This window comes from Gracilinanus agilis, chromosome 4 (genome assembly GCF_016433145.1).
Source record: "Gracilinanus agilis isolate LMUSP501 chromosome 4, AgileGrace, whole genome shotgun sequence".
In the NCBI taxonomy this organism is placed as follows: domain Eukaryota; kingdom Metazoa; phylum Chordata; class Mammalia; order Didelphimorphia; family Didelphidae; genus Gracilinanus; species Gracilinanus agilis.
In genome coordinates, this window is record NC_058133.1 from 263,419,505 (window position 1) to 263,447,134 (window position 27,630).

Here is a 27,630-nt window from a genome sequence, read left to right on the forward strand (position 1 = left end):
GCAACCAAAATCAGAAGGGAAACAACAAACTGGGAAAAAAAATCTTTATAACAAAAAAACTCTGACAGAGGTCTAATTACTCAAACATACAAGGAGTTAAATCAATTGTATAAAAAAATCAAGCCATTCCCCAATTGATAAATGGGTAAGGGACATGAATAGGCAATTTTCAGATAAAGAAATCAAAACTATCAATAAGCACATGAGAAAGTGTTCTAAATCTCTAATAATTAGAGAAATGCAAATCAAAACATCTCTGAGGTATCATCTCACACCTAGCAGATTGGCTAAAATGATAGCAGGGGAGAGTAATAAATGTTGGAGGGGATGTGGCAAAATTGGAACATTAATGCACTGCTGGTGGAGTTGTGAACTGATCCAACCATTCTGGATGGCAATTTGGAACTATGCCCAAAGAGCTATAAAAGACTGTCTGCCCCTTGATCCAGCCCAGGGGTTGGCAACCTTTTTGGCTGTGAGAGCCATAAACGCCACATTTTTTGAAATGTAATTTCATGAGAGCCATACAGTGCTCACAGTGTGAGCTCCTGTAACAGTGCCTGAAAAAAAATTGACTTTATGGCTCCTGCAGAAAGAGCCATAAGAGCCAGATATGGCTTGAGAGCCATACATTGCCAACCCCTGATCCAGCTGGGTTTGTATCCCAAAGAGATCATGGATAAACAGACATGTACAAAAATATTTAAAGCTATGCTTTTTGTGGTGACAAAAAACTGGAAAACGAAGGTATGCCCTTCAATTGGGGAATGGCTAAACAAATTGTGGTATATGCTGGTGATGGAATACTACTGTGCTCAAAGGAATAATAAACTGGAGGAATTCCATGTGAACTGGAAAGACCTCCAGGAATTGATGCAGAGTGAAAGGAGCAGAGCCAGAAGAACATTGTACACAGACACAGATTACACTGTGGTAAAATCAAGTGTAACGGGCTTCTGTACTAGCAGCAATGCAATGACCCAGGACAAGTCTGAGGGATTTATGGAAAGGAACACTACCCTCATTCAGAGGAAGAACCACAGGAGAGGAAACACAGAAGAAAAACAACTGCTTGAACACATGGGTTGAGGCAGACATGATTGGGGATGTAGACTCGAAATGACCACACCAATGCAACTATCAACAATATGGAAATAGGTCTTGATCATGTTAAAACCGGTGGAAATGCACATGGCTGGGGGGTGGTGAAGGAGAAAGTAAGAACATGAATCATGTAACCATGGAAAATTTCACACCCAAAAAAATAAATAAATAAAAAGCAGCATAAATAAATATGCTTAAGGTACTGTCCTGCCAAACTTTTTAAAGATCTTGGGAAGTGGGATCACTTAATCAACTATTTTCAGCATATTGAAGAGTCAGAGTAAACTTAAATTTGTCTTAGAAAGATTTTGAATGCTACTCTGTAAATAGAGGCTGGAATTAAAAAAAAAAAAAAAAGGCAAAATGTCTGAGTGAATTCAGTAGTGATCTGCTTGCTTACAATGGACTTCAGTGGCTTGCAGGCTCAATCAATAGTGTGACATGGAAACCAAAAAGGTTTTATGGTTTTAAAAAGTCATGGGGTCCAGGACTAGGAAGTTAAGATGGAAGATTAGGGTTAAAAAAAATCCCAAACACATAAATTGATTAATTATTAAATCAAGTGATTAATCAAATTAATTGATATATTAAATTGATATTCTTATTTTCCATGACATGCTACACTTATCTACATTGTCCACTTCAATAAAGTTCTCTGAACTCCCCTCTCTCTTATCTGCTGATTACGCAAATTCAATAAAGAACAGTTATAGAAAGTTCACAGATCATAAATTTAAAACCAAAACTGAATTCCAGAGAAGTTATTTTGCTCAGGGTCAAACACATAGGTAGAGGAGTCTTCTGATTCCAAATCCAGACTGCTAAGGTTCCAAACAACATAGAATCTACGTAGGTACTCCTTTTCTTAGAGGATAGCTTCAGGGCTAAAGGAAATCATAATATTGCTTAGTAGTATTATAGTACAAGTAGCTTCATTGAAATATTTTCCCTACTGGCCCATAAAAGTTTCCTAAAATCTATCCATAGCATTCTTCACCCTCAAATCCCTTTTGTTAACTTCTCACTTTCTATTTCTGTGAAATACAATAGGAGGAATACATTAGTTTTATCAGACAGAAGGGAGGGATAGCCCATTCCTAGGATTCCTCTTTGGACATACTTCTCCAACTTCACATTTTTACCTAGGGTTGGTTTTAAGTATTGAAACAGTTTTAATTAGCACAAAAAGAGTTCATTTGACTTTCTTGCAAAGGTACAAATCAACCAAAAAGGACCTAGTTTGTGCAGGGCTTGAGCTTGGCACTGGAGTTACAATATTGACTAATAAGGATGTCATCTATTATACAAGCAACTATTATAGATTAGAATGTGATACATGAAAAGGAGATGGTCAGAGCAAGATGAATGATTAAGGAAGCTACTAGGGTCCAGATAGAAGAACTGACTAAGAATTCGTGGCATCTGAGCCCCTCAAAGGAAAATGAAGTCCCAGCTGTGTGACCCTGGGCAAGTCACTTGACCCCCATTGCCCATCCTTACCACTCTTCTGCCTTGGAGCCAATACACAGTATTGACTCCAAGACGGAAGGTAAGGGTTTAAAAAAAAAAAAAAAAAAAAAAGGAAAATGAAGACTTTAAATAAACACAGACATAAAGGAGTATGCTTCATGTACAGAGGACTGTCTGTACATAGGCACTGAGGCTAGAAAAAGCATTACAAGACCAGGAAACAGGTAGTAACTTGACTGAAATGCAATATTGCACGCAGAATATGTAATAACAAAGAGAATGCTTTCCCAAACTAATGTTAAGATGAGATTCTCAGATATCATTTACGTAAGGTGCTAAATTAAAAGATTTTCTGGAAAATATTTTGAATTATAAATAAATTTACAAATAAAAGTTTTATATTAAATTCATTAGGTGAAGTATCAAATGTTAAGCCACTTTTTAAAAACCATGGTATCTAAGAAAAACCTGTGCTGAAGTATTAGCATCTCAATAATATGTAATACATGTTCATATACCCCAAGGAAATCAAAGACAGAAAGAAGAAAGGTCACATATACATCAAAATACACAGTTAACACTTTCTGTAGTAATGAACTAGAAAGAAAGTACATATTAATCATTTAAGAAAGTAACCTAATACTACCATTTTGTAAGAAGTTTCATTAGTATGAGAAGACTTATATGAATTGAAAAGTAAATTAAGAGCCATGAAAATATTTGAGATTTCAACAACTTAAACGAAAACATTAAAAAGTAACAATGTTGTACAATGAGCTTAGCATCAAAGAAAAAACATCCCCATTTCTTTCTTCTTTGCAGTGGTGGGGGAACTATGGGTGTGAAATACTATAGGCTGGTTTCCTTCCCTCTTTTTATTTTTTTTTTTTACAAAGAAAGGTTCTTTAGGTAGAGACAAAAGGAGAAATATATTGGAAAATCAAGGTTATATGAAAACAAGAAATGCCAGTAAAAATATACTTTTAAAAAGTAACATCAATAGAGATTAAGAAATAAATCTTTTTTTCACATGCTACACTGTGTGCAGATAAATTTTTTTCTTTTATTTCTTCAGCTAGGTTGAGGTCTAAGCACTGAAAATAGCTCATTTCGGCAAATTGTATCCTCAAAAGCATGCCCGGAGAGTCAATACTCACGGATTTAAGCAGCCTGATTTCATCCAGGGCTGTTTCAGTGTAATGTTCAGCACTCTTTACTACTTTCATTGCTACAAACTTCTTTCCCCTATGAAACAGACAAGAGTCAATTAATCCTAAAATAAGACAAGATTGTTGAAAGAAGTTAAGAGAAGGACTATAAAAAAGATCACTATAAATACTAAACTAACTTTCCCTCTGTAATCAAATACTTTCTATCTGTGGTAACTAATACCCACCCTGGTTATATTGTTAGATTTTATTTACGTCTTGTCCTCAGGGCTTTGTCTCTTTCTTTAGATTTTCTCCACATGCTGACCTTCATGTTCTAAGTTTCCCTTCCCCTTGAACACAACTACTACAATAAAGAGGTGGATCAAAAGCAGCCATTATATACCAACTGCAAACCACTATAATCTGTTTCCTCCTATACCCAAGTATAAACACAATGATAAAGTTCTAACTGGTTACATAGAGCAAAATACTACTGTTGTACTTTATATCATGATAAAATTAGGTCATGTAGCAATAAATGTCTATTAAATAACACTTGTTTCTAGATGGGTTAAAATTATGACATCTGGGAATTGTCACTTAATAGCTTTTAAAAACCCAAACATACTAGATTAAGTTTTCTTTTAAAAACCCTTACCTTCAGTCTTAGAGTCAATACTATTTTGGTTCCAATGCAACAAGAGTGGTAAGGGCTAGGCAAAGGGGGTTAAGTGACTTGCATAGGATTACAAAGCTAGAAGCGCCCGAACCCAGGAAATCCTGGCTCTCCATCGACCGACATCACTTCGCTACCTCCCGTCAATATTTTTCATGAGAAAAAGATTAAGTTGTACAAGTATTTGGAAGAAGAAATACTGAAGGAGAGCATTTTCATCCCCACTCCCCCCACACACACACTTCTCTTGTTTTAGATACCTAATACATTTTAAAAGTAATTAGTCTCTAGTAACTAGAAGGAAAGATTTTTATAAACTTACATACTAACTATACATTCCATGTTTTTAGGATGTCAAAATACTTCAAGGCTCTAATTTCAATTATTTCTTGTCTCTGAAGTTACTATAATTCCCATTTACAGAATGAGAAATAGTCATCTTGTTATTTACCCAAAGGCACAAAATTCATTAAAAGTATGTTAAGAGAACCCAATATTTTGCCCAGATTTCTCCCCCAGGCAAAAAAATTCAAGAAACTTACTGAATGTCCCATGATAGCCATACAGTTGAAAAATGTCCCCAACCCAGTTTTCGGATCACATGGTATCTGCCATTGAACAGGTCTCCAATTTTCACAAGATGATAACCTCCTGGAAGAAAGAAAGGTGGGGAATAAAAAGAAGGAAAAAAAAAATCAACCTCCTTCCTTATTTATGGATTTTAATCCAGAAAGGGATGAAATGAAAAATACTCATTCTTTGTAATATGTAGAAAACAGAATTTAAAGCCTCCCCCCACCCCCAATTATCTTTATACTTTCAGCAGGTAAATTTTATTAGGATATTGAATGTGTTTCTTCCCCCTACCTCCCCTTTAACAGGAGATCCTTGACAAGTAACTGGTTAGATGATATTGGTAAGTTATACAGGAAGTCCTTACCTTCTGTCTTAGACTCAATACTAGGGTTAAGCAATTGGGGTTAAGTGACTGACCGAGGGCCACACAGCTAGGAAGTGTCTGAAGGCCAGATTTAAACTCAAGACTGCCTGTCTCAAAGTTGGGCCCCCTCTATCTACTGATCCATCTAGCTGCCCAGATAAGAAATGTTTTAAAGGTCATTTCAGTGGTCTGTCTAGTCTAGAAATGCTTTATGGGAGAATATGATAGTTGTCCCTCAAATCAAAGTCATCCATAAAAGAGTAGTTTTATAGATCTAGAATCTATCAAAATATAAATATAGATCTCTTAATACACTGTTAGTGGAGCTGTGAACTGGCCCAACCCTTCTGGGAAAGCAATTTGGCACACACAAAAAAAGCCATTAAATTGTGAATACTCTTTCATCCATGACTATTCATTTATAAAAGGCTTTGTTTTTCTTTTTTTCCTAATTGGGAGGGAGCAAGGGGAGGGAATTCAAGACTGGAAACAAATACAAATAATTTTTAAAAAATTTAAAACTATATCGCAAATAGCCATACTTTTTATTAATAACCTCTTACTGACTTAAAGCTATCATATTCTGGTGTGCAATTTGGGGGGAGAAGTGAATATGGTCCCAAAGGCAATTCCCCCTGAAGAATATATGCTTTAGCAGTTTCTACCAAGTTGGAAAGATTAAAGGTAAGGATCTAGTAAATTTTGTCTGTTGCTTGAAGACCAGCCTAAGTATGGAAGACTCTTCACCAGAGGTCTGACCAGCGATGGTTTCTTTTGGCCACTGCTGTTCACAATGTCTCTTAAGATACAAATACTTACATCCCTGAAATCATGGAACTTTCAAGTACTTAAGTATAAATCTATTATAAATACATATGCACATATCTCCTGGCTATAGCCCCAAAGAAGCATTTATTTTCTCTTTCTAGTGTTGCTATCTTGTTTTAAATCATAGAATCTTGTGATTTTTGGAAGAATCAAAATTACAATCAAAACCCAAGGACAAAGGAAAGATGCATGGGGAAATGGCAACATTATATATTACATATAAATCACAATCAGAAATGTAGATGTGCTAGTTATATATTGAGCATGAGAAAACAGATTTAAAGCTCATCCTAATTCCAAGATAATGCAAGAATCAGAGAAAAGGTTTTCAGTGGGTTTGGTTCAGTGGATTTTCCACGAAGGGCAGGGAGGAGAGAAATGGATGAAATTCTTACAGATTGAAATGGCCCATAGTAGGTTATGATTGGTTATCAGTGGAAGCAATACCTACACTAGTGAAACTATAGATCCAAAAGTTCATGATTAGCAAAATTGTTAACAAATTCAGCTTCCTGTGTCTAAGAAATAGAAGCAAGCAGGAATCTTTCTTAGTGTTTTAGAGACTGATTCCATTTTCAAGTTAAAATATTTAAAGAGGTACAGAGCCTTCATACCTTTTCACACAAAATTCTTACCTTTACAATAATCATTAGGATCCTCTTGTTCATCATCATCTGATCCCAGGATTTCTTCCTCTTGTTCTGGGAGATCATTCTCAGAATGGGAGACAGGGCCTCGGTGCTGAGTTTCAGGTCTAACAAAGAACAAACCACATCTAGTTCAATTCCATTTGAAGGTAAAGGAAAATAGATTAATATTTCTGCCCCCCCCCAATTGTTATCTCCATTTTCTTCTGATTTTATTGGCCAATAAGGCAGTAAAAAGAAGTATATTCTGCAAAGTTGGTAAAACACAAGATCTTTTTATATGTGCATGAAAAGAACTTAATGTAATGGTAATTTGGAGATATAAGCCCGGTTGGGGTAGATGGTGACCTAATGCTTCATTCAATATACTGATGCCACACTTAGATAGGAATAGCATTTTTTTCTAGTAAGAACTCATTAATAGCATTTCAATACTTTTTTTTAATAGTTTTAGTGACCAGTTCCCAGGAGCACACTATGTAGTCTGCAAAATCTATGTATTGGTACTTTACTTTTTAGGCAGAGGCCAAATTTAGCACAACTCAATCTTAGGTTACAAAGGTTAATTTAAAGCCTATTATTGGCCCAGATTGATTATAATTACCTTTAGTAAGAAAGAACTACTCTGAAACTTCTGCTTATATGCTGGAGACAAATCTAACATTGAAACATAATGCTAAAGAGATGAATAAATAAAAAGCACATCATCTATTATTTCTATGATATAAGAAACCTATATAGGGGTAGATATTGGTTGTGCAGTAAGATTCAGTTTAATCATTTTTCATTTGGTTAGTTTTTTGCCTGGCCCTATAATTTTCACTGCTGAGAAAACTTCCTCTGAGCAGTGTGAATCAGCTGTTGGACTTTAGCTCACAAAAGGAGTTACTTAGGGGCAAGTAGAGATTAAATAATTTGGCCATGGTCATAGAGCCCCCAGAGAGTCTTGAACACAGGTCTTCCTCACTCTGAGGCCAGCTCTTTATTCATTATGCCACAACAACTCTCCATCTAAAGATTTTTTAAATGTTCATGTTAAAAGTGAAGGTGGAGGTAGCTAAGTGATTCAGTGGAAAGAGAGAGCCAGATCTGGAGACAGGAGGTCCCGAGTTCAAATGTGACCTCACATACTTCCTAGCTATGTGGTCCTAGGTTAGTCACTTAACCCCAACTCCCTAGCCCTTGCCTATCTTCTGCCTTGGAATTAATACTTAGTAATCATTCTAAGATAGAAGGTTAAGAGTAAAAAAAAAAAATCAGCAGTCATCAAAAAATCAGGAAAAGTTCCCCAGAAAAGACAAACCTCACAACTTTGATTACCTTAAAAGAGTTGATGAACATGTGGGAGCAAAGGTTAAGAGGAAGAAGAAGAAGAAATAGGGAATTCCCATAAAAAAAAAAAAAGAACCAGATCAAGATCATTATGGAGTCTATATTTTCCAAGTTTTATTGTAGGGTCATTAACAAGGAACTTGACTAGAAGAGTGGAGTTAAACTGGGAAAACGAAAGACTAAATTGGAGAACTACATTAGGAGCTTTGAATACTAGGATCAGGAGTTTAGATCTCATACAAAATATGATAAAAACTACTTTCAAAGCAAGAAAATTATTTAGTGAAAACTGTATGAGGAAGATTTCTTGGGTATATAGGATGGAATGAGTAGGGAGAATCTAGGAAAAAAGGAAATCACCTCTAGTAGGGTTATTAGATTAAGTATGAACTCAGTTAATTGCTATAAAAATTAAATATTACAGGAGAAGCAGAATAACTTGATAACAGATGATTTTGGTAGAAACTGTGCTGTTCCCCCTAGGTCTCATTAAATCTTCCCCACATTTTCTTGGCTTTATCTCCCTCCTATCTGCTCTCATCTGCTCTGATGAGTTCATATGAACTGCCAATATCTGTATTCCAACATCCCAACACCAAAAGGGAAGATATTAGTAGTACCAGAAATATCTAATGGACTAGGAAACTGAAGGCATTTTGTGGGATGGCACACTCCTTATGATGGCTGGCAATGGCCTGAGTCACCACCAGTGACAGGGATAGGAAGGGCGAGAGGAAAATGACAGTTACTATCTGGAACATGAGATAGTCCCGGCTTGGGGAGAGGTGGGGGTAAGGGGTAGGTTGGAATACAATTTTATTGTAAAAACCCTGGTTGTGTCAATGTTAAACAGAATATGATAGGTATTCTCCATTATGACATAGAAACTCAAATCCTTCCAATTCTAGCCCTGAGCCATCTTACCCATTTTACATTTACCTTCAATTATCACAAAAACAAGCATAGAAACAACTTTCCTCCTTTTTCTTTTTACCACAGCACATGTTAATCGTTGTATAAACTAGTTTTAAATAAAGAGACGTTTGTTTTGCTGACAAAGTAATTCTTCTAGGTAAAAGTGAAAATTTTAAAAACGACTTTTAAAAAGAGCACAAGTAGTTATTAAATTAGTGTTACTTTTCTTATAATTCGGTTTCTGACCTTTGTGGGTGAAATGGTTTCTTTTATGATTAAGGCTAAAGAAGTAGTCAATATTTTCTATATACTCTAATCCTTTATAACTCCCTATATGACAATCTTGCAAAAAGTCCCTGTACATTTGCTTCCTCAAGAAGTTACCAGAAATATTCAAGAAGGCTACATATAAAATGCACATGCCTACAATCCTCTCTAAAGAGGATAAACTTTTTATTATTTACTTTGTGTTATTTAACAGACCTACTCATTCAACATCAAGAAACACAAGCAAGTCCACTAGGCCAAAAAACAAAAACAGGCCAAAAAAAAAAAACACAACCTTTCTAACACATCAATTCTTTTAGATAAGTTATCAAAGCAATTACTACACCTCAGTCAGATAGCACTGAACTAGTAAGTCCACCACAGGAGTTCAAGTCCTCACTTTGCTGTCACTTCTTTCAGCAGGCTGCTTCTTTTCTCTTAGAGCTTCAATTTTCTCATCTATAACATGGAGCCATTACCTGACTTATCCTTCCTTAAGAAGACAGTTGTGAGAATTAAAATGGTTTACGGGTTATATGAAATGCTTTATCAACTGTAAGTGAGCACTATAAGAATTTACAGGAGAATTATTATTATAAAGTCATCACAGCCTGTATACAAGACTGTATTTCTATAACCTAGGTAGATTCTGGCAAATGCAAATACCTGGCATAAGAAAAAAAAACAAAAAAAACCAGGTCTCCTGAAAAGAAAACAAACATCAACTCTATCTTTTCACACATGCAGACTTATTGCAGAAAGACCCAAAAGAAAGCAAAAGCAAAGGACTCAGCTGTAAACAAGTCATTAAAAAAACAACAAAACCCTCTAAAAATAAATCCACTCTATAAGGTTAGCATACATGAATTTGTTAATAACCAAGAGCTTTGACAGCTTTACAAAACCACTATTCTCATATAAAAACATCCTAAATTTCAACATTAATTACTAGACTTGCATTTGTAGCATTTTTTTGTGGTTCCTCAAATAGTATTTGCAAAAGAGGCAAATAAAAAAGAGTTGAACTTCTGTTTATAAGCTAGAATCAGCTTTTTGTGAGCTCTACACAAGTGCCCTGTTTAGAAAATTACATCCCTGCTCATCAAAAAGGATCACATAAACAAAAGAAAAAAGTAATCTAACATACCTGCATGAAGCTCGGATTCCCATTGGTAGAGGGCCACCTGAATGTTGTTGAACACTTTTAGAAAGAGCCATTAACAACCCAGCATCAGTTTGTTGAATCAGCCAAGGTGCCTGCATACACTGCAGGCACAGGGCTGTTTTTTCTAGCACACAGCAGATCTTGTGAATGAAAAAAGCAATGTCTCCACCACCTAGCTGCAGATGCACAGCACTGCATTGCAGGTGAGGGAACTCAGTACAAGTGAAGGATTTATCTATTCCTAGGTGGTTTCAATTTATTGAACTTAATTAAGTTTGCATTTTTTTCTGTTTATTTGTAGGAATCATTTAAAAAAATCCTACAAATGTCTGGTTTTTTCCAATAAATAGAATCACCACCAGTGTGTTCTTTTTTAAAAAATTCAACAGTCACATTTTGAATTCACTTGCTGTCACCACTGATATTTTCACAAAAGCCAGAAGTCTGTTTCTTTTATGAAGGCAATTAAAAGATAACAAAGGAGGTTAAGCTTTCTAAAATTACTGAAGCACCAGTCGGTGTGCACAAAGAATATGCCAAAATCTCACAATTTGGTACAATACTGGCTTGCTTTGAATTCCAACCATCGATTCAGTAATTAAAGCTATGAGGGATCTCTGACATCATCATTACATCTGACCTCCTCTATTTAAAGATCTAGAAATTGAGGTCTACACACACCTCAACAAAACCTGGTTTGGGCTACCAGATTACAGCAAACCTATAGAATACTATTTGTAATTTCATATGGGCTAGGACACACAATACACTGGCAATTAAATGATTACATGGAAATAACCTCAGTCTATATAGAAAAAGCATTCCCACAAAACAGATTAGGTATATAACCTACTTTTTTTTTTACAAGACTAAATTTATTAACTTTACAATTAAAATTCCAGAATGCACTCAATTTTCAAGTTTTAAAAGGTTATTTCTAATTCTTTCATTAAATTCGGTATAGATTTTAGAGGTCAATTTCATGAGTACAGGGAATAATAGAAAGCTGTTGTTTTCATGAGTAATATTTATTTATAAACTGCCCATTATCTCTTCCTTTGTAAATATGCCCATCTATAAATTGCCTGTACCAACTTAATGCTTTTGATTTTTTAATTAGTTCCTTATAAATTCTCTATTTTATGCTTTTATATAAAAACAATGACCTTTGATTTTATCTTTTGTGGCTTAGTAGGGCTTCCCTGGGTCAATATGGTACTAATTTTGGAATAGACATATAAATATATAAGCTGCTATTAGGCCAATAATTGATAATTAATAAAACATCTACCAAGAGAGGTTGGTATAGCTTTCACTTGCCTGCCATGATAAAGCAGGTTAGAATTTTAACAAGAACTTTTAAGTATTTAATGCAAATATTCTCTCTCCCCAATGAGTTATTTTTAATTTCATTTACTGTTGTACAAAATTTAGAAAAATATAATCTCATCCAGTTTCCTCATCTATCAGATGAGGCAACAGACAAACAAAAGTCCTAAAACAAAAATCTATGAAATATACCTACTTTGACCTCTTATAATTTCTTCTATTTGTTCAATAAGAAAAAAAGGACTATAAAACTGTGTCACCCTTTCTGGTAATACCACTACTGGGTTGGTATCCCAAAAACATAATAAAAAAGGGGGAAAGGACCTATTTGTACGAAAGTATTTATAGCTGTTCCTTTTGTAGTGGCAAAGAATTGGATACTGAGGGGATGTCAATTAATTAGGGAATAGCTGAACAAATTGTGGTACATGTTGGTGATGGAATACTCTTGTGCTCTAAGAAATAAGACAATTTCAGAAAAAACTGGAAAGATCTGCAGGAACTGACGCAGAGCAAAATAAGCAGACCCGGGAGAACACTGTACACAATAACAGCAATACTGGGCAATGATTATCTGTGAAAAGTTGGCTATTTCAGCAATGCAATGATCTGGGACAATCCTGAAAGACATGATGCTATCCACCTCCAGAGAAAGAACTGTCAGAATTGTCTTCCATATCAGGGTATTTATGGCTTTATTTTGGGATTTTGGTTATTTTAAGTGTGCTCTTACATCAATGACCAATATGGAATGAAAAAAAATGCTGTGACATATTACAAGGGCTCTGGATTTTAGAAAAGAATCTTTATGTTAGGTTGTTGGAGAAGCTGGATCTGGAAAGCAAATCTGACCTCAAGATACTTCTTGGCTGTGTGAAGCCAGGCAAGTCACTTAACCTTTGTCAGTTCCTAGTTTCATTACTTTTGAAATGGTGGTGATAATCAAATAGTACCTATTTCTCAAGGTTGTTCTAAGAATAAAATTATATAATATTTGCAAGAAGCTTTGTAAATCTTAAAGTATTATATACATGCTAGCTTAAAAGAAACTAAGCCATTTTTAAAATTGTAAAATGAAGCTAACCTGATAAAATGGCAAAAACAAAATCAACACTTCCAGAACCCAAATCATTCTCTAGTAATGAATTTAAGCAAATATTTGGTTTCCGCCAAGAGCTGTAACGTATCTGAATAAAATAGTCATTTAATAAATAGGGCCCTAACATAGAAAAGATGCCAACCTCTATTCTGGGGTTTATGCAAAGCTTTTCAACTGATACTCAGGTGGTTTCAATAACAAGCTAAGGTTCTACACAACTCAAATTTCTATGCTTCAATATTACGCTTGGTTAATGGTGATTACAAATAGCTCCAGAGGAACATAACCATGACTCTAAGTACCAATAGCTTAACCATATTATTCCCAGGGAATAACTCTAGTGTTGGGAGGTTGAAGTATTGAGGACAAGATAGTGCGCCTAGCACCTCTGAAATTATTTTACATCTTTATTTCTGATTAATCTTCCATCACTAATGGGATTTCAAATAAATTATCACTTTAACACTCCCATTTCCTAAAGAAGAGCCTGTAAACACTTAAATTTTTTGTAATGGGACCTCATTAAAAAAAACACATCAAAATTTAAAAAAAACATTATTAACAATGGATGATTTATATAATGCTTTATTATACAATAACTGTATACAGATGCAAGGTGAAGGAACTCAAAGAAGGGCTGTTTTCAAAAATTATTTGCTTCATAAAATATTTTACAAAGCTCTTAACAGAGTTATGTGATTTTCACAACCCTGGGGAGTAGCTACTACGGAGATGATCATTCTTTTACAGATGAGAAAACTTGAGACTCAGAAAAGTTCAGTAACTTGCAAGTGGTGAGAATTTTTGATTATTTAGTTCTAGAGAATTAAAATCTAGTTTTCACTTGTGTCTTTGAAATGGAAAAAAGGTAAAGGAAGAAACAGTTTCAATTTGTGTTTCAACTGCTTAATAACTATTATATGTTGGCAATTTATGATTTTAGTACAACAATGGCCTAAAATCAACACACATTTATCAAACTGTTTACTATGTATGTTTCAGACACTGCTAAGCAATGGAGATACAAAGTAAAAAGCACAGCAGAATCTTATAAGAAACATATTTAAACAGGGGAAATAACATACATGTCAGGACATAACAAGGTAAATACAGGCAGAATGGTAAGGGTCAAGATTTGATCATGGACTAAGAGACCAAATCAACTGGCAGGAACAGGTGGAAAATACAAAGTTTAAGCTTCATGTAAGAAAATAATACTCTGGCCTTATTGTTGAGGGTGTGGAACTTTAAAGAATGATAAAACTAGAAGAAATAGGTAAATGAGCAAGCGGTGGCTATTTTTCAGATGATAAACTCTAGTTGGCATTATAGGGCCTTGAGAACCTGATTCCAATCTAAACTATGCCACATGACTTATGAGAAACAATTCATCCACATCTAGAGAAAGAACTGTGGGAGTCGAAATCCAGAAGAAAACATGTAATTTATCCCTTGGTTTATAGGGGTATGTAATTTGGGGTTTTGGTTTTAATAAAAATATGGAAATAGGTTCTAGGTTCAAATGAATACACACACACACACACACACACACACACACACACACACACACACACACACACACATATTAGTCCAAAATAAATTTCTCCCTTTTCTCCTGTCTCTCACCTGAGGTCATCTGGAGGCCAAATACCAGGGAGTATGTTGAGATAAATGAGCCAGAAGTTAAGAACTGGAAGTTAAGAACCAACGAGACAGGAAACAATGCACAGGCAAATTATAAACTATGGTTGGTTCCTGAGATGTGATGTGTGAGAGTTAGTGGATGGAAAAAAAGACTTATAAGCCAAACCAAGGAGGAAATAGGGGTCTTTGGTGTGCTTGTGGAGATTAGACTAATGGCAGCCACTGCCTAGAAAGCTATCTCTGTTCTATCCCCCCCCCCCTTTCCTAATACAACTACTTTGATTTAATAAAGTTACTAAGTTACAACTCGTCTCATAATTTTAATTATTACAATGTGTATAACCCAGGGGAATTCCTTGTCAACTCCAGGAGGAAGGGAAGGGGTAAAGGAAGAAAACATGAATTATGTAACCATGGGAAAAATCCAAAAATCAAATAAATAAGCAGGCAAGTAGATAAATAAATAAATAAATGGATGGTTCCAACATTGCTCCTCTTTACATACTCAACTTTGCTATTTCCCAACTCTGGTTTGAAGTCTCCTAATATTCATGTCAGGTCATGCCTAATATATGGAATCCACCCAGGTGCCAACTCAGTTTTCCCTGATCCTCCTCTCCTTCCTTCCCCCCAGATAAAAGCACTCCTCCCTTCATCCTCTATTCTCCTACAGCCTCTTATCCGGAGTTTTTCTTTTCTTTTTTCTATTATATTACCTTGTATTACCATGTTTAATATTGTTATGATTAAAAATAATGAGGGCCGAGATCAAAAGGAAGAATAGTATTTTAATAAAAGCCATGCTGATAGAGATAAACTGACCATGCGCCTGTAAGAAACCTATTTCCAACCTCACCTCTGCCATTTACCTTTCCTCCCTCCACGAGCTCAGGTAGCTAAAGAGGAAGTTCAAAGTCACTACAGGAGTTTATATTTCTTCTCTTACGTCATCCCACTTCCCGTCTACCATGAGGAATCATGGGAAATGTAGTTTCAAAGTCTCCCACATGTCCATAGTAAATATATATATATATACTTTTAGATGGCATTTCTCAAATTTCACTTTTACAATATCCCCTCAAAGACCTGATAGTCCGAAATAACATCTTTTACTCCCACAGCCAAACAGATTATATTTTAAATATTTAAGTCAAGCTGAAGCTTAAGGATGTGGAGTTTGATGCAATGGTGTTATAGACAAATAGAAATATTTAATTAGCAGCTAGTCTGTCATTGAAGCACAAAAGAGAACCTGAAGAAGAGAGCTACATTTTGTAGTCATGGGGCAGGGCCACAAAGCTAGCAAAATGAAGAACCAGAATTTGCCTGCATGATTCCAAATCCAGCATTCTTTCCTCTGCAATACATTAAAGAGTCAGAGAGGTGGAAGGAATACTTCTAGGACAAGATACATAAACCATCTCTTTCTCATCCCTCCTCAAATTCTTACAAATCTGCCTTTTGAATCCATTCTCTCCACTGAAGCATTTCTACAGTAACCCAATAGTTACTGGGCAAGGCAAAACTTTCCAAGACCCATTTCTTTTTCTGAACTTCGCTCTGATGAATGGTACCTGTTCACACGGTTTCTGCTCTGACCCTTCAAGTCATCTTCAATTCTTCATTCTCCCTCAATCAACCACCAACTCCCACCCATTCTACCTCTACAATAACTCTCACATTTAGAGGTACAGGTTGCTGCTGCCTTTTATTTTAAAACCTTACCTTCTGTTTTGGAATCAATGATTATCAATACTAAGAAAAGCAGTTTGGGCTAGACAATTGGAGTTAAGTAACCTGCCCAGGGTCACACAGCTAGAAGTGTCTGAGGTCAAATTTGAACCCAGGTCCTATCCATCTATTGTGCTACTTAGCTACCTGGTCCCAGCTACACTCCACTCCCCCGCTGCCCCCACCTCCACCAGATTCTTACAATATATTTCTAATTGTTTCCTAACTTTCCTTTTTCCTCTTCAATTACTCCTCCATACAGCTACAAAGCTGATATTCTTATCATGTAAGCCTTACCATGACACTCTTTATTCAAGACACTTTAGTGGCTCCCTAATATCTCTAGGGCCAAACTTTTAATTGACATTTAAAATCCTTCATTTTGGGGTTTCAGCCTATCTTCCTAGACTGATTTCACATTACTCTCTCCTCATCATACTTCTAATCAATGGGCCTGCCTGTTGTTCCCTGAATCAGATACTCTATAGTCTACCTCTGTACCTTCACATGGCTAGTCCCATGGCTAGAATGTATTATGCCTCCTTTCCAAATCCCATTAGTTGGCAGTGACCTAATGTTCTTTCACTTCAAAGATGATGCCTTTGACAGAAATAGGGGAAGTTTGTAAAAGAGAAAGATTCAGGGAGAAAAATTCCAAGGAAGCTAGGCTTTCGTGACACCTAGAGAAGGCCTTTCCTGATCTCTGCAGCTGATAACTGCTTTCTGACTTTTGCCCCCTTTCAAGATTACTTTTTCTTTCGCTGCCTATTATTTCCATAGTTAAATGTATTGATGTTGTAAGCCCCCACCCACCCCCCAAAAAACAAAATAAGCACCTGTTAGGGCAAAGGTTTCTTTTTGTCTCTATCTCCAGCACTTAGGTAAGTGCTGATACATTATAAGCACTCAATAAATGCTTTTTCAATTGAATTCAATTTGTCATGGGAATCAAAGAGTATATTTAAAGAATAAAGTCAATAACAGCAAATATTAGAGAGCATCCAGGTGAATGTAGATTGAGAAAAGGTCATTAGAATGGGCAATTAGATACTCACTGGTGATCTTGAAGGGGTAGTTTTAGGGGAGTGTTAGGAATAAAATTCCAGTTGTAGGGCTTTAAGGAGCAAGTAGCTGGCAGTGTGTTTAATAAGTCCTGACAACACAGGGACTATGAAGACAGAAAATTTCTGTTTCAATAATTTATGCCAGAATATTTTGAAGGCAGGCTACAAATAAAACACCATTTCTTCATTTCTCCTTGTTTTGAACAGATTTTCAGCCATGCTATATTAAACCCTATCTTGAATAGGCATACTAAATAGAAAGGGCACTGGACAGAACTAAGTACTAGTATCTCGCTCTACTCCTTATAATTTATGTGACCTTGAATAAGTTGCTTAATACACCCTTCTCAAAGGGTATGAAAGAACTTTGTCAATTATAAAGAACTACTTAAATAAGTATGAGGATAATGACACAATATTATTATGATGACTCAATGTGCTTTATATAATGAATCAAATTTCTTTATGGCTACTCTTTTGAAATATTGTATTCTGAATAAAACTCTCTACCCCTTGCATCAGTGTAGGCTCTAAAAGCAACAAATAAATATGTGACAACTTAGAATACTTCAAGACAATAATAAATGCCAACTAATTGTTTTCTTTTCCTAGGAATTTATAGATTAGTAAAAGGATAGTGAATCCCTCTTTATGCAACACTGGGGACACTTGTTGCATCATTACAATATAAAAATTGTCAAGCACTGATAAATTTTACTAGTTTTATTAGCATTATAAAACCATTCAAGAAATGTGTTCTGAAGAGTGTAAAAAAAGCTAAAATTCTGCAGTAGATTCAATTTTTTTGGTTTTTCATTAATCAATGCTAAAGATTCCAACAGTTTTTCTGAACAATTCTTTTCCTAGAGTTTTTCAAACTCATGTCTCACTTTGAAATATGGACATTTCCCCTCTAAACAAGCATAGTTTGTTCAAATACATTAGAAAAAATCTTGTACATTTTTCTTGGCCAGAGATAGGGACATTTTATGGGCTATTAATTTAGAGGAAGCAGAGTAGAAAGGAAGAAGCACTAGATTTAAAGAGATAAAAGAACTTTGTCCTGGCTCAGCTACTTAGGAGCTTTATAACTTGGGAAAAGTTTTTTATTTGCTGGGCAGTGGGGGAATGGGTTGTGTTATAACTGTGATTTCAACACTTTCAAGAACTTCTAGTTCTTCCACTAACGCAGATTGGCAATCTGTAATTTACAGTCTGGGAGAGCTCTTTGGAGGTTAAGTTTCATAGACTCCAAGGCCAGATCTTTATCCCTTTCATCAGGAAGAATACAAAAAACAATTTCAGATAGAAAAACTAAAGCATACTTTCAGAAACAGAATGTCATCAGATTGATACGAAACTATAAGGTAGAGGAAAATTTCAAAAAACCTATGAAAATTCACTATTCAAGATCTAAGGATAATTAACATAAATAAAATGAAGTAATCCAGTAATATATAAAAGGTAACTTCAAAATGTAAATTATCAACAACTATATTTAAAAAAGCAGACTATACTAGTTTCTTCCACTTCTCTTTACTCTTCAATCTTCTATTATGTGGCTTCCAATATCATCACTCAACTGAAATTGCTCTCCTCAAATGACTTAAGAAACTTAAGTGCCAAATCTGGTGGACTTTTCTCACATCTCATCCTTTCCAATTTATCTCACTCTAGACAGTATTGGCTACTTTTTCCTATTGGATATTTCTTTCCTCTTTCGATTTTCAGGACAGTACTTCTGGTTCTCTGTTTATGCCTATCTGGTCATTCCTAAACCTCCTTAACTGTCTCATCTTCTAGATCACAGGCCCTAACTATGAGTGTTCCATAAAGGATTATTCTGAACTCTATTCCCTCTATACAATCTTACACTTCATCGACCACCATAGGTTTATTGTTTATCATCTTTGCATTATAATATAAATACCTTTGAGAATAAAAATTCTCAAAGATATTCTGAAAGAAATCCACATTCCAACAAACACCCATTAATTGTACTGTACAGTATTATTTATTCTCTCTCTCTCTCTCGCTCTCTCTCTCTCTCTCTCCTCTGCCTCTTGATCATCTCTTCTACCCCTTTTCCCCCAACCAAAAGCAAACTACAACCCTTTAAAAAAATAATCTAGAGACCACCACTGCCCTGCACTGATGGGGGTTGTGCTTGAGAAGTCCAGCACTGAGAGAGCTCTTTGCCCTACTCCCACATGTGGATATCCATGCTCGAGTATCTCCTGTTTGTGTCTGTGTCCAGCCCCCATGTGTTCTTCCTTTCAGTTCCAGCCAAATCCTCGTGTGGCTGCACCCCACCTCCTACTCCAATTCATCCTTTCCTGCACCACTGGTTCCACATGTCTTTGAACCAATTACCAACTCCATTCCTGCCTTCCTCCCTTTCCCAATTCACAAGTAAATTCCCATCCTGTTAAAAAAAAAAATCACCTTCCACAAAGTCTACAAAACAATCCACCTTACATAACATTAGAACTGTGTATTTATTTTCTTATATGTATTCCATAGATATTTATATAGGTCCTTGTCTCTACTATTAGAACATAAGAGAGTAGATGGAAAGTGATTGTAGGTTCCTGCAGAAGTAGGATTTGAGGTTAAGTCCTGAAGGAAAGCTAATTTGATTGATGCTGCTTTGTGGAGCTCTAAGGTGATCTAGTTGTATTGGAAAGCAATTTGGAAGTATTCCTAAGGATCACTAACTTCATGCCTTTTGTCCCAGTCACTACTAGGACTATACCCCAAAGAGATCAAATAAAGAAGAAAAGAATCCATATGATAAAAAAAAACTTATAATAGCTTTTTAAAAAATAGAAATAACTGGAAAACACCGGTGTGCCTTTCAAATGGGGAATAGCTGAACTGTGGTACATGAATATAAGGGAATCTTATTGTATTATAAGACAGTTTCAAAGAAAATTTGAGGAACCTCGTATAAAACTGATACAGAGTGGGGAAAAAAAACAGAACCACTGAACAATTTATACAATAACAAACTTTTAAATAAAAATAACTTTGAAACACTTGAGAAATCCAATCAATGACATGATCAACTACAACTCCAAAGGGCTGGTGAATGGATATACTGAGAATGGATGCACGATGCAGAATAAGACATAAATTTTCAGACAGCCAATATGGAACTGGTTTTGCTTGACTAAATTTAGGGCTTTGATTCCCCCCCCCCCCCCCGCCGCCGCCCCAGTAGGGTTAATGAGGTGAGGAGAGAATACGATTAAGATAACAGATTTGTTAAGTAAAGTTAAGTGGTTAAATGAGGAGTTGATCATGACCAAAGAGGTTCTAAATGGAGGAATGATATTAAGTTCTGTTTTGGATATTAAATTTGAGATGCAGGACTGAAGCTCATGAGACTAGGGCTGGATATAAAAATCTGGGATTAACATATGTAGGCCGAAAGAGAGAATTTTTAAAAAGGGAAAAGGACCTACTTGTACAAAAATATTTATAGCAGCTCTTTTTGTGATAGTAAAGAATTGAACATTGAGGGGAGTGTCCATCCACTGGGGAATGGCTGAACAAACTGTGTTGATGATGTTGATGTAATACTATCATCCTATAAGAAATGACAAGCCAGATGATTTCAGAAAAACCTGGAAAGATCTACAGGAACTGATGCAGAGCAAAATAAGCAGAACTGGGAGAATATTGTACATAATAACAGTAATATTGTATGATGATTTATCTATGAAAAATTGGCTATTCTCAGCAATGCAACAATCTGGGACAATCCTGAAAGACTTTATGATGTAATACTAACCACCCCCAAAGAAAAAACTATTAAAGGCATCTTCCACATAACCACAAATTAGTATTTGAGGTTTTGGTTAGGTATGAGTTCTCACAACAATGACCAATATGAAGGTGTGTTTTACATGACAATAAAAAATTAAAATTAAAAAATATATATTTGTAGATGAATCCCATGGGGGTTGATTAGGTCAGGAAATGAGACAGTACTGAAGGCTCAGGACAGAGCCTTGAGGGATATATACATAGTGAGTGTGAAAAGGATGGAGAGTCAACAAAAGAGACAGAAGTAGTTAGACGAGTAAACAAACCAGGACAGGGGCAGCTGGGTAGCTCAGTGGATTGAGAGCCAGACCTAGAGACGGGAAGTCCTAGGTTAAAATCTGGCCTCAGACACTTCCCAGCTGTGTGACCCTGGGCAAGTCACTTGATTCCCATTGCCCACCCTTACCACTCTTCCACCTATGAGCCAATACACAGAAGTTAAGGGTTTAAAAAAAAAAACAAAAAAAAAACCAGGAGAGAGAGCACATAGAGAAGAAATAAGTGAAATAGTGATCAACTAAATCAAAGTCATTAGACTTCACAATTAGATATTATGGGTAAGTTTATAGAAGACATTTCTGGTTGATAAAAGCTAGAAGCCAAAATGCATAAGGTTTAGAGCTGAATAAAAGGAAAAGGGAGTGTAGTTAGTTACCTGGTATAGAAGACTGCCTTCTTCGGCAGTTTGAGAAAGTGAAGATAAAGATAAAATGATGGTTGTTGGAGATGGCAAGATAAAGTGAAGGGGTTTTTTTTTGTTTGTTTTTAAGATTAGGAAAGATATGAGGCCATCTGTAAAGAAATCAGTTGATAGGAAAAGATCGAAGATTATAAAAAGTAGGAAAAATGTACTGGAAAAGGTGGGAGGAGACGGGATAAAAGTAGTTCTTATGCTGGGATAGTTTCATCAATAAATATCAAGGAATCCATTAACTTAGACAAAAGAAAAAGTTGTATCTTTATTTCAATATTACCAATTAACTTTACATTCCCACTTATATTTATATATATATATATATGATTCTGAGAAATCCACAGGTGAGGTGAGAAGAAAATTAATGCTTCGCTGACAAAAAGTAAAACAAAATGAAACTTACATTAAAAAATTTTATGTTATATAGTATCAACTGGGCACCCACTTCAGCAAGACAATCCTTTTTACTCTACTCTAAATAATTCAATATCCTGCCTTCTACAAAGGTTATCAAAAATCAATTGTTCTTTTCTTATTTCTTCCCTTCTTCCAGATGAAAATTCTGCCTCATATTTCCTTGCAAAAAGAAGGGCTTTTTCTTCTCCAAGAACCACTTATATCAAAGGAAATCACAAGCCTGATCAAAAGAAAATCCCATGGACACTTCAAATCCAACATAACCAAAACAGAACTCTTTTTCTTCCATATCCACTCTTCTTCCCAACTTCCCAACTTCAAGGGCACCATCATCCTTCCAAGTCACCAGAGGTCACAATCTTAACAATTCTTCACTCTCCTCCTCACCACACATATCCAGTCAGTTGCCAAATCCTGCTCTTTCTATTTCTACTACATCACTTACAGCAATCTTCCTCTGTCCACTCATATAGATACTAACTCTAGTTCCTCCTCTGCAATACTTAATATTCTCATACCTTCTTTGTGTCATTCCCTACTCCAGTCTATGCTCCACAGTTGCCAAAGACATTCTTAAAAGTTCAAGAATGATCACATTATTAATGATACATGTAAAACCCAGTAGAACCGCTCGTTGAATATGGGATCAGGGTGGGAGGAAGGGAGAGAAATCATGTAAACATAGAAAAATACCCTAAATTAATCAAATAAATAAATAATTAAGAAAAAAAGAATGATCACATTACTCTCCTATTCAATAAACTCCAGTGGATCTTTATTAACTTTATGATCAAATATAAACTCCATTTGGCATTTAAAGCCCTCACAATTTGGTCTCAACCCAACTTTGCAGCTCAAGTGCCACCTTCCACATTAATCCTCTCCTAATTTCCCAAATGATCATTAAAACCCCTTTCCCAATTGATCTTTTATCTATTTTGTATGTACATATACACCCAGACCGTAGTAGTCTGACACTTCAACTGATTATCTCACAGTAGTTTCAAATCATAAGAATACAATAAATTTAGTCCCCCCTTTTTTTAAAGGTAGGAGTCTTTAAAGGCTTGATAAAAGCTGCAAAAAAAGTCAAGTTTGCTGTTTGTTCCTCAAAGGCAGTGTTCTCAGTTTTAATTTTTTAGTTTTTTTTTTTTTTTTAATTTCCCACTAGATTTAAAACTAGGCCAAATTGGTAAGATTTTATTTGAGGGAGAAAAAGCTCAGTGCAATTAAATAAATGCCCATTTCAATATGAAGGTAGCCTATTTCATCAAAAACATTCTGAGGAGTCTTAGGACAAATTAGTATTAAATTCACAGAAGCAGCTCACAAAACAAAAGCATTAAAAGCGAGGTCTGGAATAAGATTAAAATATAATTAGGATGTTTAACAAAATATACAATAAATATATAATATGTGGGGTCTTCTTGGTTCTTTGGAATTTGGAGTTCCACTTGGAGACTGATGAAGAATCTGCTTACTGGAACCGAGACCTTGGAATCGGTGAGGCTGTTCTTAAATCTCTCCCTTTGAACTACTTTGTGGTGAGTGAAAAAAGACTGACCCCCTTCTTGGATTTTTTCTCCTCTTAAGAGAGGCTTCATGACTGAAGCCTTTGCTTTATTCTTCCCAGCCCTCAGCTCAAGGCTGAGGCCCCTCTGGCTGAGGACTAATTAGTCCTGCCTGGGTTAAGCCAGGGCCAGAGCAAAATACTTAGCATGTTAGGTTAGGTATCTTACCCTATCCTCTCTCTGATTTTCTTACTTTCACTCTCTCTTCCTATTTGTAAATAAACTACTATAAAGTCATTCTGACTTGAGTCTTTCATTAGGAATTGAATCAATTCCTTGGAGATCACTCCTTTAAACATTTAGTCCAACCAACCATAATTTTTACCCTTTTCAAATAAAACATAGGTGATGTTAATTTAAGTCAACATGTACAGCCTATAGGAATATTTTCAGTCTGATACTACCATTTTATTTTTTTCCAAGTTTCTTTAATTTTTATTTTGAATATTTTCCCGTAGTTACATGTTTCATGTTCTTTCTCTCTCCCCCAAACTTCTTTAACCCCACTTAGCCAACACACAATTCCACTGGGTTTTACATGTGATACTACCATTTTAGAGAATTCTTCACCCCTCCTCTTCAAATAAGTTTAAATTGTTATATTTTACTAGACAAAGTTTACTTGCAGAACATATTGAAGAATGAATGTCAGCAAAAAAAAAAAACAGCAAAAAAATAGTGTAAAGGAAAATGAGCCTTATTTGAAACAGGGGCTCAAACCAAGGGCAGAATCACAGAACCTCCTCTGAGTTGGAAGAAATGTCAGAAACTAAGTCTAATTCTCATCTAAACATAAATCCCTTCTTCCTCTTTCTGACAAGTGGTAATGAAACCACCCACCATTTTAAGACCAGTAGGAAGGAAAAACAAAATAGTCCAATTCCAATTCTAGGTAGCTCTAACTGTTAAACTCCTCAATGTGTCTCATTCCTTCAATTCCATAAGCATCAAGCATTCATAGATTGGTTATAAAGATTCCTAAGTCCTCTGACCCCAAACAGAAATATAATTTCTCTTCCACAAAATAGTGCTACTATGCACAGATTTAGAATATGATGCACTCCCTTCAAGTCTTCTCCAGACAAAACAGTCTTTAAATTGAACTTCACATGGCACCTCTTGGTCACTTTCCTCTCAGTATACTCCACTTTTGTCAAATTTCTTCCTCAAATGTTTTTCTCAGAATCGAACTCACACTACAAATATGCTCCCAACCTCCATATACCCTGTACATCATGTGGCCTAGGATCACTTCAGCTTTTTGGATTACCATGACATACTCTACCTTAATGTCTATGATAAGACACTATAAAATCACTTCATCTTTTTCACAAAAACTATCATCCTACCATATTTCCCTGCACTTGCTGGGGGGTGAACTGTTTGAACCCAAGTATAGGACTGTAAACATTTATTTCTAGTACATTCACCTTATTTTAGTTGAGAATTTTAGCTTGCTGAAAATTTTAATCTGTTATGAAACATAAAAATGTATAGATAAAACTGGAAGGAGGTCAAATCAAATAGAACAGCTCTGATAGCACTGCTATAGTGATCTAGTCTAGTCATTGAAAATAGAACAACAGTCACTTTCATGCCTCAGGACCTGAGGTGCTACATAAATAGAAACAGCATTCAAAAAGATAAATGTGGAAAATCTAGAGCTAGACTTGACGAAATGTACAGAAGTGATCTGTACTAGAGGTGATATTTTTAGGGATACTTTGAAATCAATTTCTTCAAGATCTTTAAGAATGGTTTATACATGTATTGAGATGAGATATATGCTCAACAAAAATATAAGGACTTAAGTTTCACAACTTTACAGTGAATATTTCAAAGAGATCACATCTTTGATTGATGGAGGCGTAGAGAAGGAATATACTACTGCCTATATTTTCCTTGGTCTTTAAAACTCTTCCAACAAGTTATTTCCCTTATATACCAAGATTACAGAAGAATCCTTAGTAGAGATGCAGTGTACTATATAAAAGATAATTATCAAGCAAGAAATAAAAGGAGGATATCTGTGCTGCCCCAGAAGAGTTTTCAACTGTCATGGAGGATGTGCTATGTAAAATTTAAAAAGAGGGCTTTTTAAAATATGGTTCCAAAAGGCTTTGGCAACATGGTATTAGCAAATATTTGAATATAGAGCCTGGATTCATGAAGACCCAAGTTCAAATATGCCCATTGACTCTTACTAGCTGTACTATCATGGGCAAGTCACTTAACTTGTCTGACTTAGTTTCCTCAACTATAAAATGAGGATAATAATATCATTAATCTCCCAGGGTGGTTGTGAGAATCAGATGAGATAGTTAATATTTGTAAAGCATTTAGCATAGTGCCTGATACATATTAGGTAGTTGGTAAATGCTTGTTTCTTTTTTTCTAATGACCTGTACTAATTACATTAAACCCTGAAACACCAATATTATTTCCTTAACTGAGATCCATGGTCAAACAAATGAGACTGACTGGTCTAGCACTCTACAAATGAAAAATCCAGTCTTGACCACATCATGATATGCATTAAAGATGGGCATTCTTTTGACTAACTGATATATGATCAAAGAACATAAACAAGAAGTTTTCAGAGGAAGAAATCTAAGTTATCAACAGTCATATGAAAATAATGCTCTAAGTCACTAATAATCAGTGAAACAGAAATTAAAACAATTCTTGAGATACTACCTCACAACCATCAGACATCAAGTTGACAAAAAGGGAAAAAAACTGCTAGAGGGGTTGTCAAAAGGGAGGCATATTAATCCCTTGGTGGGTGGAGCTGTAATCTCATCTAGTCATCTGGAAAGGAATTTAGACTTATTCTTGCAAATATTAAAATATACATGTCATTTGGCCTTGTGTTACCACAACTAGATTTATGCTACAAAGAGATTAAAGAAAAAGGAAAAAGACCTATGAGGTCCCAAATAGTGTGACTAATGAATTCCAGTGGTCATTCATATTCCAATTCATACTTTTAAAATCATAATTATGTAAAATATGGTCACCAGTTCCAGTTCAATGGAAATATGAAGTGCAAACATGAATAATGTGACCACTTTAGGGATTTAGTATTCACACTAATTAGGACTGGCTATTTGTTGTTGCTGTTCAGTCAATTCAATCATGTTAGGATTCTTCCTGATCCCATTTCAGTACTGAAGTGGTTTGCCATTTCCTTCTCCAGCTCATTTGAAAGATGAGGAAACTGAGGCAAACAGTGCAGTAACTCGCCCAGGTTGACACAGCTATTAAGTGTCTGAAACCAGATTTTAACTCAAGAGGATGAATCTTCTTGACTTCAGGCCTGGCACTCTATCTACTTTACCTCTTACTTGCTCAACCTGGCTATATATGAACAAAAATATTTATAGTATCCTGGTATCAGAGTTGATATTGAAAAGATAGCCATCAATTGGGGAATGACAGAACAAGTTATATAAATTCAATAAAATAGTACTGTGCTTGAAATGATGAAAGGGGGATGGTTTCAGAGAAATTTGGGAGATTATACTAACTGAATCAGAATGAAGTCAGAAGAATGAGGCAAATCATTTATATAACAATATTATATAGACAAACAACTTTGAAAGACAAGAAAATTCTGAACAGAAGTACCAAACATGGTCCCAGAAGAGAGATCTAGAAGACTAATGATGATAATGTTACTCGATTCCAGATAGAGAGATGATGAATGCAAAAGTGCAAGCTGAGACATTTTGGGGAACATTACCAATGTAGGA

At 35.5% G+C, this 27,630-nt stretch overlaps 1 protein-coding gene across 2 annotated transcripts in view; it reads right to left on the bottom strand.

Moving 5' to 3' along the window:
* The window catches only part of SRPK1 (SRSF protein kinase 1), an 87,593-nt gene that overhangs the window by 33,096 nt on the left and 26,867 nt on the right, over window positions 1-27,630 (bottom strand). For both annotated transcript variants that reach the window (XM_044674284.1, XM_044674285.1), the window contains exons 3-5: window positions 6,805-6,923; window positions 4,944-5,052; window positions 3,732-3,819 (exon numbers count right to left, since the gene is read on the bottom strand). In XM_044674284.1, the coding sequence (XP_044530219.1) occupies window positions 3,732-3,819; window positions 4,944-5,052; window positions 6,805-6,923 (316 nt within the window). The remainder of the gene's footprint in view (window positions 1-3,731; window positions 3,820-4,943; window positions 5,053-6,804; window positions 6,924-27,630) is intronic.